Raw genomic sequence first — 17,537 nt, 5'->3', positions numbered from 1 at the left:
TTGTTGAAAACCAGACCCCAAGGAGTGAACCTCAGAATCCATAGCTTTATAGCAGGCATCCTTAAATGCAGCCTTTCAGGTGTTTGAGTTTCCAACTCCCAGAATTCCTGTTCATTGAACAAGCTGGCCAGGTCTTCTGGGAGTTGGAGGGCAAAACGGGTAGTGGCCCGCAGTTTGGGGATACCTGCTCTATAGGAACCAATGGAGAGCCAGTGATAACCTTTCCCCTAGTTTCAAGCTACCCTTCATTGAACCCATCTAGATTGTTGCAAAAGCACTACATACACCCCACAACTCAGGGAATGTCTAAATATCAACTAATATAATCCACTCATAATGCCCAGAGAAAATACCCAGAACACATAATAGGCTTAGGAAGAGCAACAGGGTTTTTCTTGACACTATTTGATGTTATTCCTGGGAAGATTTCCTTACATCTATTGCTAGAGTAGACCCCCTCCTTGGGGTTTCCACTGAATTTGCCAACACCCTGAGCACTCTTTTGTCTACCTAACTGGCACCCATTTCATCGACAGAAACATCAAACCCATTTAAACCCATTAACTGTAGCCCATCTGCATTCTTTCACACCCATACCCTTCTTCTGAGTGGATCAATAAACAGACAAAAACCTCCAAATAAACCCAATTAATTTCCCCTCCAAACCTGGAGACTAAGCAACAACAACAACAGATAACACATCCCAGCCAACCAGCCTGCAGATCCTAACCTGCCACACCTGGACCAGTCAACACTCAAAGCAGCAGAAGTCCTTTGTTTCAAACTGTCAAGGTCCTAGAATATTTCTATCTGTTTGCTTGAGTTATGTCAGTCTTTAGAGCATAAACTCTGCTGACATCCACTTTGGCCAAGGTGAAATAAATGCTTCTGATTTTGTCTTCAACTTGTCTGTGTCTCATTCAGTCCGTTAGGAGCTGACACACTGGGCCTTGAAGTAGATGAAATCACTTAACACCAGGGTATTGAAGGAGCTGGCTGATATACTCACTTTTAATTTATTTATTTCATATCAAAAGCATTGCACAAATTAGTATAAAACTGATAAAAATAGAAGAGGCACAAGTGGATAAATATCTTTTGACCAAAAATGGGCAACAGCGACCGCATTGTCTGTAGCCTCAAACAATTCTTCCTTTGTACATGAGGCAGGACATTGCGGACAATCATACAGATGCAGAGTTGCCTGTTCTGCTCCACAGTTGCACAAGGTGGAGAATTCTTTTAGGTAGTGCCATTTTGCTGGGTTGTCTTTTGATTTGCCCGCTCCACTTCTGAGTCTGTCCGGGAACTTCCAAGTTGCCCATTCTTGATTTGTCCCTGTAGGCAGACCCTCGTGGGGGGAGGGAGGGCATTCAGTTGGAATTGCCTGGTTTAGCTGCCCAGAGGGATACTCTTTCTGTTGCTGGGGGAACGTTAAGAGGAGTGGTGGTTCTCATGAAGCTTTTCCTTGATTTGAGTCTACTGGGAGGAGGCTGATAGCTATTCTGTGGATGGCTTTCACAGTGTTCAACCTTATTTTTCCCACAGTTAGTGAAAGATATACTCGCTGAAACACATGTCATTAGTTTTGAGACATTTTGAAGAACAAGTGAGGTGCCAGAGGACAGGAGAAGGGTAAACACTGTCCCCCTGGAGAAGAAGGTCCCCCATAATACTTTGATCAAAGTGTGGAATAGATGTAAACACTGTCAGATACTTCCATATTTGTTTGGAACGTCGTGCTCAAAGTACTCAAATGGAATAACATCTTGAGTGGAGTGCCTCAAAGTCCTGTCAAAGATTTGTCATTTCTGAAGCATGTGCACAGATCAGTTGTTTTACATACAACCTGCACGTTGTATCCTGGCTGTTTTTACTTGGTTTGCAAGTATTATATTATATTGTATTATATTAGATTGCAAGACCTTCAGGAAATGTTCTGTGTGATATAGTAAGACCTGCTGTAGAGTCAGTGTGATGTAGCAGTTTGAGTAGTGCATTGGACTGCACATTAGGATTCAAATCCCTGCTCACGTATGGAAATAAACTGGATGATTTTGTGTAAGTCACATTCTCACACATTTAGAGGAAACAAAGGCAAACCCCCTCTTGGCAAGAAAATCCATGATATCCATACTGTTCTTAAGCGTGCCTGTCTTCCAGGGATAAAAATAGATGACGCAGGAGAGGTTCCTTGATTTAAAGACAGTTTCTACTCCCACTATAGCTTTGAGGCTAGCAGAAAGCAAAACTGTGGGAGCTGGACTGAGCATGTAGAGCAGGGGTCCCCAAACTAAGGCCCGGGGGCTGGATGCGGCCCTCCAAGGTCATTTACCTGGCCCCTGCGCCCTCAGTTTTATAATATAATATTTTTATATCAGTTTTAATAATATAATATATTGTATATACATATAATATTGATAATAATATTATGTTATACAATATAATACTAATAATACCATATAATAATATTAATTATATGTTATATATTACATATAATATGACAGTATAGTGGTATAGTTCAATATGATGATATATAATGCTAATATTGTGCTATGCTAATAATATAATATATTGTATGTACATACAGCTGCTCCGAGTCCCCTTCGGGGTGAGAAAGGCGGGATATAAATGTAGTAAATAAATGTAGTAAATGAATAAATAAATAATTTTTGACCTAGGCTTGCCCAAAGTCTGATATGACTTGAAGGCACACAACAACAACAATCCTAATTAACTTGACTATCTCATTGGCTAGAAGGCTGATAGGCTTATGTTGGTTAAAATTGTTTTCATTTTTAAATATTGTATTGTTCTTTGATTGTTGTTGTTATTGTTGTTGTTGTTTTGCATTACAAATAAGACATTTGCAGTGTGCATAGGAATTTGTTGGATTTTTTTTTCAAATGATAATTCGGCCCCTCAACAGTCTGAAGGATTGTGGACCGGCCCTCTGCTTTAAAAGTTTGAGGACCCCTGATGTAGAGCATAAAAATAAAGTCAGGGCAGTTTAACTATTAGGGAAAGAAGGGAGCAGAGTGAGAATAGAAACCAGATGCTACATGGAAATACACAGAGAATTGTCTTGCATGTTTGGTGTTTTGCAGATTTTGAGAGGAAAGCAAGAATGTATATACAAGACTAAACCCAAAAATAGAACACCTTCACTGGTCCAATGTTGTAGCCAACTTAGAAACGGCCAAAATATAAACAGAAGGAGTGGTGTAATGACTTCATTACACTTACTGTTGGATCCGTGGGGTTTTGCTAGCCCCTGTGGCAAATCCACGGGGGAGCAGGGCAATCCTGTTACCCCGCACTCCGATCACCTGCAGTGATGCTTCTACATCATACGTGGGGAAGCATCACAACACAACTTCATCCCGCACTGGCCCCATCGCTGTCTATAGAACACACAAAGCTTCCCGTGTTTGGGCCAAGCATCTTAGGATGTTTGTGGTGTTGTGGTAATCTCTGAGCGGTTAGACTCAATTTAACCCTCTCTGGGGGAGATTCCACCAAAATCAGCAGAGTAGCAAAAGCAAAGCTTTCAAATGCAACAGTTACTTACACTGGCGAGCAAGAGAAGCCTTTTTAGGATTGCAATGGACTGCAGAGTCTCAATAAAAGTTCAAAAAGTATTTATTTAGGTAAAAAGAACTCCATTGTAGATAGAAAGGCTTGGGGAGCTGTCTAGATTAGTATAGATTGGTTTCTAAGGAAAAATAAGAAAGGAAAAATAACAAACATATACATAGTTACATCTTGCCAGGAGAGATGGCAGGATGCTGCTTGTTAGCTTGAAGAACAAAGGGAGAAGAGAGAACCAAAATGGTTCCAACCGCATGGTCCAGTTTATTGGGGCCATAAAAGACATTCTGACCAATGGGAAGTTAGTGTCCCTAAAGATTCACATTTCTACTAACTTCAAAGTAAGGGATGTGATGTAAACAGGATAGAGTGAAACACAGTAAAGCCTGTCTAGGCATGCTTTGGAAACAGGGAAAGGATTCCCTCAATCTAACTCTATCATCTATCTAACTACATTTGGACTTGAGTAGTCCAGGATGATTGCCCAACATGTGGCACAGTTTATCTAAGGAGTCCTGGCTGAAGTGAATGTGCATCATGTGATGGGTTGTGTGGGGCTCCGTGGATGAAGTATGCTGCAAGCATCCTAGGACGTTTGCAAAGACCCGTGTGATGAAGTTATATGTGAGCAACCTAATAAGAGTAATTCATCATAAATTGATTCAATATATTCTATTGAACAGTATATCACCTGCAGGCCATCCAATCTAATTGTAAGTTACTGAGTACAAACACAAAGAACGTCATCTCTGACATGACAACTGATCTACATAGATGCTCCAGAAAATACAAGAGTGGATACTTGGCATTTGAAGTAACTTCTTAACAATCATAGTGGTTCAGCTATGGAGCCAATTGCAAAGAAAAGTGGTTGGGTCTCTTTCCCTGGGCATATTCAAAAAGATGCTAGATGGCTACCTGCTAGCGATGCTTAGGTGAAGATCCTGCATTGAGTAGGGAATTGGACTTGATGTCCGAATGCTTCTTTGCACTTTGTGATGCTATGAATCTGCATTTCACGCTGAGACAAATAACTTCATGGATTGGGTTCCTTTTGAAAATTGCTCATTTCTTTGATCAGTTCACTGCTGATGAGCTACATGATACCATAAAAGGGCTGAAACACTTCTTATGGCTTGTTGTTGCTGTTGTTCCCACTTAAACTTTAATTTCTACTTGAAAGCTGAGTAGGTGTGCCCACATCAATAGCCAACTGGTTTTCTGTTCCTTTCATATCATCTCAAGTGGTTCAGTCCTAAGGACTCCCACATTCAAAGCTCAGAGATGGATATGGCTCCACACCCTAATCGAAAGCACTCAAATTTGAACAGCACAGGAAGGCTAAAAGCTTGACTAATGTTCAGTGATGCCATAGAGCTCTTTCTGGTTCTTCAACGTGGGTCCAAAACTTTGTGTCCTCGCATCCCCTTAAAGTGGTAGGATTATTACAAAACTGTAACAAACACATTATATTTGTCTTATGCCATTTGTTTACTCTTTTCCATTTAGGTGCCCAGTGTACAAGAAGCAGTCAAATGGCACCCCCACATTAGTCTTCCTCCCTTGCCTGCCTTGTCTGGACTGGCTCCTAGGCATGTGGGCTCTACTTATTTTTCACTTGAGTTTTGAGGTCTACCTGCACTATTACAGCATTAATAATAGGAAATCATTAGTGGAAGGTCTGTAACAAGTTAACTATTTAATTTCAAATGTAACTTTCAAAGTTCCAAGTAAAGCTTTTTTACTTGTTGCTACTGTTAGGAACCCCGGTGGTGAAGTGCGTTAAAGCACTTAGCTGGAGACCGAAAGGTCCCAGGTTCAAACCCCGGGAGTGGCGTGAGCAGCCACTGTTAGCTCCAGCTCCTGCCAACCCAGCAGTTCGAAAACATGCTAATGTGAGTAGATCAATAGGCGGGAAGGTAACGGCGCTCCATGCAGTCATGCCGGCCACATGACCTTGGAGGTATCTACTATAAATAAAGTGTTATTATTAATATTTTAATAATAATAATAATAAGAAGAAGAACAATTTAAACTGCGTTCCATGAAGTCATGCCGGCCACATGACTATGGAGGTGTCTACGGACAATGCTGGCTCTTTGGCTTAGAAATGGAGATGAGCACCAACTCCCAGAGTCAGACATGACTGGACTTAACGTCAGGGGAAACCTTTACCTATTTGTATCAAATTATTTTTTTTTCTTATTTTAGTGTCTATCTTTGTTTTTAATTTCTAATCTCATGTGAAAATATAATATATCTTTATTTTATACTTCGCTTCTTATGCCCACCTACAAGACTTTGTTGCTATGCAATACCAGCTAGTTCTGTTCAGGGCACTTGAGGGCGGTGAGCATGGGAGAACTGGCAACAAATATACAAAGTATATTTATTTATTCTCAATAGAGGGCACAGTCGGCCCTCTATTTTTATGGGTTTTACACTCACGGTTTTGATTATTCTTGACTTTAAAATGCTGCTGCCTCCTGAAGCTAGGGCTACCATTAGAACATTCACATGGCAACCCCATACTCAGGAGGTGTGTATGCCATGAGTTTCTGTTCTGCCAGGTGAAAGAGAGACTGCAACTATGCAGGAAAAGGAGTCAGCTTCTGCAGAGTAAGTAAAGCAGTGTGTGGTGCACGGTTGGCTCCTCTTGTCCACCACACTGGGAGGGCAGGGTGGTTTCCCATTCCCTGCTACTGGAGATATCTTTTTTCCACTTTTGTTGTGGAGCAGTTATTCTCCTAACCTCTATAAAAGTGAAGGGGTGATTGTAAGTGGCTATAAACAAGTGCAGGCAGTCCCAGAGTTACAAACATCCGACTTACAAATGTCTCAAAGTTAAAAACGGGGGTGAGACAACAGAAAGTGAGATAAATTTGCCCCTCGGAAGGGAAGTTCACTCCAGGAAGAGTTACCATGGGGAAAAGGTGTCGCCACTGAAACTTTCTCTTTGGAGGCTTTTAGCAGAGGCTGGATGGCCATCTGTTGGGAGTGCTTTGAATGTGGTTTCCTGCTTCTTGGCAGGGGGTTGGACTGGATGGCCCATGAGGTCTCTTCCAATGCTATGATTCTATGATTCTTACCAATCCTAGTTTTCACAACAAGCCACATTAAATCAGCTTTGCTAAAAAGGCTGATTTTACTTGTTGCGGAGTACAACAGTTCAAAGTCACAAGTTGGGGTGAGCTCCTGACTGTCAGCCCTAGCTTCTACTCACCTAGCAGTTCAAAAGCATGCAATGCGAGTAGATCAATAGGTACTGCCTTGGCAGGAAGGTAAAATAACACCCCATGCAGATATGCAGACATGCTGGCAATGAATGTCTACAGGTAACAGATTCTTCAGCATGGAAAAATGGAAGAAGAGCACCTCCCCATGGCCGGAGTTGAGCATTGCCTCCAGATGCCGGAGATGAAAAGGAGGAAGACCTTTACGTTTGTCTGTGTATTGTATTTTGTTGTTCACTGTGTAAAAGGCATTGAATGTTTGCCCTGTGTGTGTATTCTGTAATCTGCTCTGAGTCCCTCTGGGAGATAAAGTGGAATATAAATAAAGTGTATTATTACAAGTGAAGCATTTTCTGCAGAGTCCACTGTAAACACTGCACATGGTTGCTAACAGATTCATGCAAATATGTGGAGCTGGGAAACCTTTTATTGTTGGCAAATCTTTCGTGACCCCAATACTGAGCTATGGGGACCCCATTTGGGGTTGGTACCCACAGTTTCAGAAACAGTTGTCTAATCAACAAGATCCCTCTTCCTTCTTGGTTTTCAGCTCCCTTTCCCCAACTCATTTCCAGGACATTTGGGAGTTTGCCAACACTTCTGAGAGATCTACCTTCCATATCTTTTGGGGATAATCCCCATCTACTTAGATTCACGCGACACCTGGTTTTGTCAGATTCAGCAAATGTGAAAAAGTACACAGTCTGGGAATATGCATTATAATTGCCTAGCAACTGCAAAACAATTCTGTTCCTTTGTCCCCATTATCTGTCTCTTTATGTTGCAAAATAGCCTGCAATACAAGAAGAGATGTGATAGGAACCAGCAGAGTGTTAAAGCTGATACATTTTCATTATGTATTTACATATATTTCTTACCTTTCCTTCCAGTATATCTATGTAGTTTATATGGTTGGTATTAATAATAATAATAATAATAATAATAATAATAATAATAATAATAATACTTCTCAAAGCACAGCAGACAAAAAACCAGTACAAGAAAACCACACTACAAACTAGAGCTGACAGCTGGCACAACAAAACATTGCATGGAAAGTTCCTTGACAAAATTGAAGGAAAAGCTGATAAGGAGAAGACCTGGCTCTGGCTCATGAATGGGACCCTGAAGAAGGAGACAGAAGGCCTGATCCTTGCAGCCCAGGAGCAAGCCAAATGCAATTAAGGCCAAGATTGAAAAATCAGCTGATGACCCAAAATGCAGACTGTGCAAGGAAACCGACGAAACCATTGATCATCTCCTCAGCTGCTGTAAGAAAATTGCACAGACAAGACTACAAACAGAGGCACAACTATGTGGCCCAAATGATTCATTGGAACTGATGCCTCAAGTACCACCTTCCAGCAGCAAAGAACTGGTGGGATCACAAACCTGCAAAAGTATTGGAAAATGAATATGCAAAGATACTGTGGGACTTCCGAATCCAGACTGACAAAGTTCTGGAACACAACACACCAGACATCACAGTTGTGGAAAAGAAAAAGGTTTGGATCATTGATGTTGCCATCCCAGGTGACAGTCGCATTGACGAAAAACAACAGGAAAAACTCAGCCGCTATCAGGACCTCAAGATTGAACTTCAAAGACTCTGGCAGAAACCAGTGCAGGTGGTCCCGGTGGTGATCGGCACACTCGGTGCCATGCCAAAAGATCTCAGCCGGCATTTGGAAACAATAGACATTGACAAAATTACGATCTGCCAACAGCAAAAGGCCACCCTGCTGGGATCTGCGCGCATCATCCGAAAATACACCACACAGTCCTAGACACTTGGGAAGTGTTCGACTTGTGATTTTGTGATATGAAATCCAGCATATCTATCTTGTTTGCTGTGTCATAATAAAATTAATAATAACACTTTATTTATAGTCTATCTATCTATCTATCTATCTATCTATCTATCTATCTATCTATCATCTATCTATCATAACACTTTATTTATTTATATTAGTATCCCACCTCTTCTCTCACAAAGGAGACTCAAAGTGGCTTCCCTCTCCTCAGAACCACTTGGTGATGAAGGTTCATAGATTGGTGAACACTGGAGACTGTTCAATACTTCAGCAAGAAGGGCAACACACCACAAGGTAACACATAGAGAGCAGGTGAATGGCAGGGGGTTGGATAGGATGTGACCCAATTCTATGATTGTATTAATTCTATGCCCTAAAAATGTGAGTAAAATACATCACCTTAGACAGCTCAAGGAAGGGAGTCTTGCCATATTTGATAAGGAGGAAACAAAATGCAAATGTGCGTGTTTCTTGTTCACCAAGCCAGAGGTCTAATCCTCCAATACGTCAGATCCTGTATAGTACCAAATTTCTTCCATTTAGTACCGTATATACTCGAGTATAAGCCGACCCGAATATAAGCTGAGGCACCTAATTTTACCACAAAAAATAGGAAAACTTATTGACTCGAGTATAAGCTGAGGGTGGGAAATGCAGCAGCTACTGGTAAATTTCAAAAATAAAATTAGATACCAATAAAATTACATTAATTGAGGGATCAGTGGGTTAAATGTTTTGAATATTTACTGTATTTCAAAGAAAAACAGTAAACTAACTCTATAAGTGGAAAAGCAACAATAACTTTATCATCATCATCAACAACAGCTTCATTTGTACCCTGCCCTATCTATCTCCCCCTGGGGACTCAGACCAGCTTCCAACATAGTAACAGGCAAACATATAATGCCTACATAAACAATGCAGAGCTAGATATAGATCTATCATTATATATACTAATTTCACATGTGTATTTCGCCTTGAAACCTTTGCAAATCCCCTCTCTATGTGCGTTTTCCTCCTGCAATATTTGCAAACCCTATTTATCAATGTTTATATCTATCTAGACATCTGTGTGTGTGTGTGTGCGCATGCGCGCACATTTTCCCTCTATACTTGCAAACATGTGAGGGTAAAATTCATATAAAAATATATAAAATTAATGTATACATATAGGAACAGATATACAGGTACATGGAAATCTCTAGTTATCTATATTTACATCGGATTTGCAAAGACCTGTAAACATATGAGGGGAAAATTCATATATTAATGTATTTGTAGGGGGAACATCTATATAAATATTTAGAAGCTTTGGGGCATGCATTTACCCAAGGAAGAAATGCAAGCAAAGCCCCCCTAAAAACAACTTTGTCCTCTTTTCTCCTACCCTTTCCCACCTCTTTTCTTTCTCCCTTTTTCAAACTCTAAAAGTAGCCAGAAAAGGCTTTTTAAAACTTCTCTCCCCCTCCCAAAAAAGCCCACTTCATTTTTGTTTCCTTAGGAATAAAAAGAAATACACACCTTCTGTTGCTCTCTTTTCCCTCCTTCCCTTCCTTTGGACTCAAATATTCTTACAATAGTAGTAGTAGTAGTAGTAGTAATAGTAATAGTAATAGTAATAGTAATGAATCGTGCAAATTTGCAAGAATATCTTTTTTTCTTCCCCTTCTACCCATGAAATCTGGCTTGCAAGGGTTTGTCTCACACTCTCCTTTCGCTTTTGAAAACATTCGCTTCTTGTCTCTGTCTCTCTCTCTCAAAAAAATAATAAGATAACCAGCCTGGGAGGAGAAGCAGAGGAGAGAAGAAAAGAAAACATACTGTGGCCCCCAGGCTCCGCTGCTGGCTTGACCTTGACCTAAATTCGGCTTATCTTCGAGTATATACAGTATTTAAAATGCTGCCCCATACAACCTAATGTTCTATCACATGATTGCTGAAATCTTTGTAATACTCTTTTTTTCTATGATCGTGCTTTTCCTGCATGGAAGGGGATTGGTATAAATCAGTGTGGTCCAACCTTTAGTTACCCAAGGGCCGATCAAAGTTTAGTATAGGAATATGAGGGCCAGAGATATTCTAGAAAGAATATGAATTCTTAAAAATGTAAAGCAGTAAGAAGGGTAAACAATTTTCCCCCCAAATGTTACATTTAAATATGTTTCCAGCAAGAAGGGCAAGGGCCAACAAAAATGAATTGGTGGGCTGCATGCGGCCCACGGCCCGCGGGTTGGACCACGCAGGTCTAGATAACCGTATGGTCTTTTTCAACTCTATTATCTATGATTCTATCATTCCAAAAGACATTGTAACAAGGTATTCATTCTTAAATCATCACAAAACTTTCCAAAAAACATTTTATCTCAAGTTTATATCAACAGCCAAGGTTGGCTGAGAATGTATGCTTTTCCCCAGCTTATCTACCTGTGACAGTCAAACCAATAAAGTCCTGGCACTTACTAATAAAACCCAGTTATACAGGTCTAGATAGATACAAACTCCACCAAGTATATTTCTTGCACCTGAGGATGTTTACAAAAGCTTATGTTGTTGTTGTTGTTATAATAATTTTTCTCAATAATGGGACTCAAAGCATCTTGCAAAATATTAGAAACAATTCTATTTAAAAACAATACTGAAACCAGAAGAAGAGTATAAATATGCAAATAAAACAATTAAAGAAATTGCAAATTCAAACATAAACAATACTGAAATGCATTCAGAACTATAAAAACCCCTTTATGTTTGTCTTAACTGCTCATTTTATGATGTTATATGATGTGTTGGGCTTGGCCCCATGTGAGCCGCTCTGAGTCCCCAATGGGGAGATGGAGGCTGCATACAAAAATAAAGTTATTATTATTATTATTATTATTATTATTATTATTATTATTATTATTATTCATTCTTTAAGTTAGTTTCTAAGTGACTATAAGATCCTTTGGCATTCTACTAAGCACAGTGGGACTTACTGTATATACTCGAGTATAAGCCTAGTTTTTCAGCCCTTTTTTTTAAGTCTGAAAAAGCCCCCCTCGGCTTATACTCGGGTGAGGGTCCTGGTTGGCTTATATTTGGGTCAGCTTATACTCGAGAATATATGGTACATTTATTATTTTTTCTATTATTATTGGTATTATTACATTTACTATTTTTCTCTATTATTGTTGCTACTATTACATTTATTTTACTCTATTTTTATTATTATTATGAATACATTTATTATTTCACTCTGATCTTATTATTATTGCATTTATTATTTTACTCTATTTATTATTACTTGTATTATTTTCCTGTATTTATTATTATTACATGTATTATTTTACTCTATTATTATTATTAAAAGGATACATAAGCACATTGACATTGAAGAAGATGAGAATAATGATTTGATCAGAGTTGGACAGTCTTATCTTAAATTTGAGCTTTATGTAAATATTCAAAAACATTTAACCTACTGATGCCTCAATTAATGTAATTTTATTGGTATCTATTTTTATTTCTGAAATTTACCACTCTCGGCTTATACTGGAGTCAATGTTTTCCCAGTTTTTTGTGTGGCTCGGCTTATATTCGGGTCGGCTTACAGTCGAGTATATACAGTACTTTGAAATGAGCATCCATATAATTACATCTCTCTGAGTTCAGGAAAATTAAGATAAATAAATATTTATCTCAAGCTTAAGTTGTATGCCTTAAGGCACTGTATAAGTGCCATTTGTAAGCCACCTTGAGTTCCCCTTGGGGTAGAGAAAGGTGGGGTATAAATAAGATAAATCAATCAATCAATCAATCAATCAATACGTTGGCATTGTTCAAATATTTGGAGGGTTGTGGATTTGAGCTCAGACTCATTAAATGTAAAAGTGTAATAGATCATTTGGGGGGGGGGGGATAGATCAGGCTCCCACTTCCCAACTCCATTCCTGACTTGATGACACAGTGCAGCCAAGTACTGGACAACAACCACTTCCCTAAACAACAAGCCATATTTCTATAGTAATTGCTGTAAAATTTTTACTTTCTTGCTTCCCCTTGTCTGGATACGAAGCTGCCACAAGCTGATGGCCTTCTTCTAAATTTCCAAACTCTGCTTCACCTCATCCCACCCAGTTACCTCGAATGCCTTTGAAGATAAAGAAACAGATTCCAGGGAAAGGCTTCTTCTCCTTCTTCTTCACTTCCTCAGTTGGCTTGTTTTCTTTTTGGTAGGCTGGAGAGTCAGTCAGTTTCTCAATATTCTCATAGGGGTTTTCTAGGATTGATTTGGGGTTGTAGATAGTTCTGATTTTCAGTGAAGAGGAAGGTGAGCCATTATACACAGGATTGTCCCATGCGTTCTTCCCCAGAGTGTCCAGTTCGTGTTCTTCTCGAGCTTGGAAATGGCTCTCAGCTCTGTTGCTTCGGTGGAAAGAGCCCATGACTATATAAGCAGAAGTTTATTTTTTGTCTTGTTGCAAAGGATGCTGTTCAAAGGGCTTGTAAAGCAGTCAGGTCAGCAACAGGAACCAGATGAGTTTACTCTGTACTCCGCTCAGTGGACTCTTTTATACCAATTCACTGGGTGGCAGCTAGAGAATGGAGGCACTGGCCATTGTTGGAGGCAGCTGTAAGTCCTATTCTTCACAGCACGCAGTTACACCCAGGGGAGGATCTCTTCCTCCCTGCAGATAAAAGCATGGCGAGAGAAGACAGAAGACTGCCTGGGTATTGGTTCCTATGGTTGGCTTCTAAGGAGGGAGGAAAAGAAGAGGCAGGATATTGACATACTTTGGGTTGCAGGCAGCGGTGAGTAGTGCCTGGCATATCCCAAAAAACTGTGGCTTAGGTTTTAAATACATGAGGTTTTAAATATCAGAAGAGCATTTGAGATCTGTATATCAAAGTTTAAATTTGTTTCCAATATTTGGACTTGTCCCTTCAGATCTCTACATTCAATATAACACGAACACACACACACTCTGATTAAGAAGCAATATTTGCTCACATTATAACTGGCAGTTTATTATATCATTCAAAGCAGGCATCACATCCAACATTTATAACAGACTCTGGTACTGGGTTGTTGTGAATTTTCTGGGATGTGTCCATGTTCCAGAAGCATACTCTCTTGATGTTTTGCCCATATCTATGGCAGGCATTCTCAGAGGATGTCTGCCATAGACAGAGCCAGCCCTAGGTATTTTTCAAGTGTAGGCGAACAGAATTTTGCCCCCCCCCCCAAAAAAACCCCCCAATCACTGAAAAATAAAAGCGTTGGATAAGGGAAAATGTTTGATAATAAGGAGGGATTAAGGAAAAGCCTATTAAACATCAAATTACATTAAGATTTTACAAATTAAGCACTAAAACATCATGTTTTACAACAAATCAACAGAAAAAGCAGTTCAATACCTTGCGGAGGCAGGCCGCAGGAGACAGGAGTTGCCTCGATGGCGCCCCCAACAAGATGGTGCCACAGGCAACTGCCTAGTTGGCCTCGTGGTTGAACCGCCTCTGGCCATAGATGTGGGTGAAACGTTAGGAGAGTATGCTTCTTTAACATGGCCATACAGCCCGGAAAATGCACAACAACCCAGTGATTCCAGCCATGAAAGCCTTCAACAAGAGACCATGATGCATTATAGGATTACAGACCCACCAGTTTCATACAACAATAAAGGTGTATGGATAACTGCAGTAAATAGTGATGGCATTAGCAGGAACCTCTACTGTTAGGTTCTCCATCATCACAAGCACTGGTATACATGTGTGGATTCATGTCATAATACAGTAGAGTCTCACTTATCCAACATAAATTGGGCGGCAGAATGTTGGATAAGCAAATATGTTGGATAATAAGGAGAGAGTAAGGAGAAGCCTATTAAACATCAAATTAGGTTATGATTTTACAAATTAAGCACCAAAACATCATGTTATACAACAAATTTGACAGAAAAAGTAGTTCAATACGCAGTAATGCTACGTAGTAATTACTGTATTTACAAATTTAGCACCAAAATATCATGATGTATTGAAAACATTGACTACAAAAATGCGTTGGATAATCCAGAACATTGGATAAGCGAATGTTGGATAAGTGAGACTCTACTGTATACGCTCCTTGGAGGGATATACAGGCAGTCCCCAAGTTACAAACATCTGACTTACAAACAACTTAAAGTTAAGAATAGGGGTGGAACAATAGGAAGTGAGAGAAATCTACCCCTCGGAAGGGAAATTCACTCCTGAAGAAGTTATCATGGGATAAAATTGTCTCCATTGAAGCTTTGTCATCAAGTTTTGTTTCAACAACGCGTGGCCGGGCACAGCTAGTAGAATCATAGAATAGTAGAGTTTGAAGAGACCTCATGGGCCATCCAGTCCAACCCCCTGCCAAGAAGCAGGAAATCGCATTCAAAGCACCCCCGACAGATGGCCATCTAGCCTCTGCTTAAAAGCCTCCAAAGAAGGAGCCTCCACCACAGGGAGAGAGTTCCACTGCCGAACAGCCCTCACAGGGAGGAAGTTCTTCCTGAGGTTCAGGTGGAATCTCCTTTCCTGTAGTTTGAAGCCATTGTTCCTCATCCTAGTCTGTTTAAAAAACACTGTTTAAAAAGTGATATAAATTGACCCAATAAAGGATTATTTTGTTGGATATTTTTACATTTCCAAGTTGTAGATATTTGAACCCATAGATGCAAAGTATGTGAATGTGATTGGCCAACTGAAGTGCTAGCAATTTAGAGATTTATTGTTCATTCATGGGGGCAAGAATCATACACGTCAACTGTCTGGATTTGGATGGGATGGTCCAAATAAGCCTCTGTCATCAGACTTAGTTAACTGTTTCACTATTAGACAAAACATGAAAAATGATACAAAATGCACATACTCCATTTAAAACACTTCATCTTTGAATTAATATTTATCAGAATCAAGATCCAATATCAATCATAAAAACTTCATATATATATGGGGACATGAAGAGAGGTTTACCCAGTTTAATACAACAAACATAGTTTTAAAAACACAAGGAAAGTTTTCTCTGCTGAATAGTCTACATTCCTGCCAATAACAGATTAATCCAAATGAAAGAGGGAGGAATGAAAATCGACAGAGGAAATTTGAAAGGTAAAAGAAAATTGGCATGTGGAAGAACTTCCTCACTGTGAGAGCTGTTTGGCAGTGGAACTCTCTAGCCCGGACTATGGTGGAGGCTCCTTCTTTGGAGGCTTTTAAGCAGAGGCTGGATGGCCATCTGTCGGGGGTGCTTTGAACGCGATTTCCTGCTACTTGGCAGGGGGTTGGACTGGATGGCCCATGGGGTCTCTTCCAACTCTACTATTCTATGATTCTATGATTCTATGAAAATGTTTTGAATTTTAAGAAATTATTTTGTAATTAAAAAAAGCAAAATCTGACTATCAAGGCATGAACAAAATAAAAAGGGATGAAACCTGACCATCATTTTCATAAAGATTTGAATTTCAGATTTTTATGCCTTAGTTTGACATGGATTTCTCTTTGTAATCCCATGCAAGTGAACGATCACATCCATATTTGATTGGTTTCCTGTTTTGACCATTTCAAACATGTAAAAGATTTGTGTGAAATGAAGACAACTGGTTCCAACGGTTACGTGATAACTTCCAGAAACAAAATAGGGACAAGAAAAGTAAGACTGAATGCTACCATAAGGTGGAGTTTATCTCTAAGTCGGTATTTTTGGACGTCTTTCTCAATGAAATATTGTTTAAAATGTATGACGTTTAAAAATGAAAACTTACATTCATACTGAATGTGTAGCAACTGTCTCATTCAAACAATTTGTTTCATGATAGTAATGTTAAATATTCTTTAGACTTTATTTTTTTTTAAAAGAAATGCTGTGCCAAAAAGTCCTGCATGTAGGCAAACCCTCAGGCAGAGAGAGAGCTCAAGTAACTCTGGGCCAACCAGAAATCTCAGAATGCCACTGGATGCTTCCATGGCAGTTACAAGGGCAGTTAAAGCAAAACATCACAGTCCTGGCAGCACTTGCTGGGAGACCTCCCTCCCTCCCTCCATCCCCAGTCGCCAAACTGGTGGGATTGGGTGAATGGCTGTGAAGGCGGACAGATGGACGGGCAGATGGATGGACCGAGAGGCCACCAACTGTCATTGTATCCATGCCTTTGGATTGGAACCTCTTTCTGCGAAGATTGTGTGTTGGTCTCTGTGCACCCATACCCACACATAAAACAAATTCTCACGAAGAGATCTTCCAAGCAAACCAAAACAAACAACACCCCATTGGGACCAGCAAGTAGCAACTGGGACAGGACTGGGAGCTCTGGGAGCCCCAATCTGTGGAGTAGCCCATGACAGAGGATGTGGACAGGACTTGCCTTTGAGAGAGAATCATACCCATCCACAGTGACCGAGAGAAGAGGGAATCTGGAAAAAGGAGAACACAACTTACTGTACTGGACAAATATTCCGGGGAGTTGACAGCGTCCTTCTATTTCCACATTAAATTCAACGCACCTTGAAGTCCCTGCAAAATTTCACAGCTGCAGACTGGGACCTTTGTAGCCAAGCAACATCTGACTGCAGCTAAGAAGGTAAAACCCCATTTTGCATTTGCTTGAGCCTCCTCGTGGTTCCTCTTTCCTGCCTACTTATTGTAATTGAGTTACTTTGAACTCTATTTGCAGCAACTGAAGTAGGATGGCCAAGGAAGTGAGATGAGGGGCCCTTCCGCACAGCCATATAACCCAGAATATCAAGGCAGAAAAGCCCACAAGATCTTCTTTGAACTGGGTTATCTGAGTCCACACTACCATATATTCCAGTTCAAAACAGAAAATGTGGTATTTTATTCAGTTGTGTGGAAGGGGGCTTGGAAAGAGAAATCAGGCCATTTGAAGAGCAGCTG

The 17,537-nt window shown here is 40.0% G+C and overlaps 1 protein-coding gene across 1 annotated transcript in view; it reads right to left on the bottom strand.

Moving 5' to 3' along the window:
- Window positions 1–13,489, bottom strand: part of pkd2l1 (polycystin 2 like 1, transient receptor potential cation channel) — a 44,091-nt gene extending 30,602 nt beyond the window's left edge. Inside the window, exon 1 of the mRNA XM_062975906.1 lies at window positions 12,756–13,489. Coding sequence (XP_062831976.1) covers window positions 12,756–13,059 — 304 coding nt within the window. The 5' untranslated portion in view covers window positions 13,060–13,489. The remainder of the gene's footprint in view (window positions 1–12,755) is intronic.
- Window positions 13,490–17,537: the final 4,048 nt, after the last annotated feature.

This window comes from Anolis carolinensis, chromosome 3 (genome assembly GCF_035594765.1).
Source record: "Anolis carolinensis isolate JA03-04 chromosome 3, rAnoCar3.1.pri, whole genome shotgun sequence".
NCBI classification, from domain to species: domain Eukaryota; kingdom Metazoa; phylum Chordata; class Lepidosauria; order Squamata; family Dactyloidae; genus Anolis; species Anolis carolinensis.
Note: the sequence above shows the minus strand (reverse complement) of the source record. Positions and strands in the feature narration are given on the sequence as shown.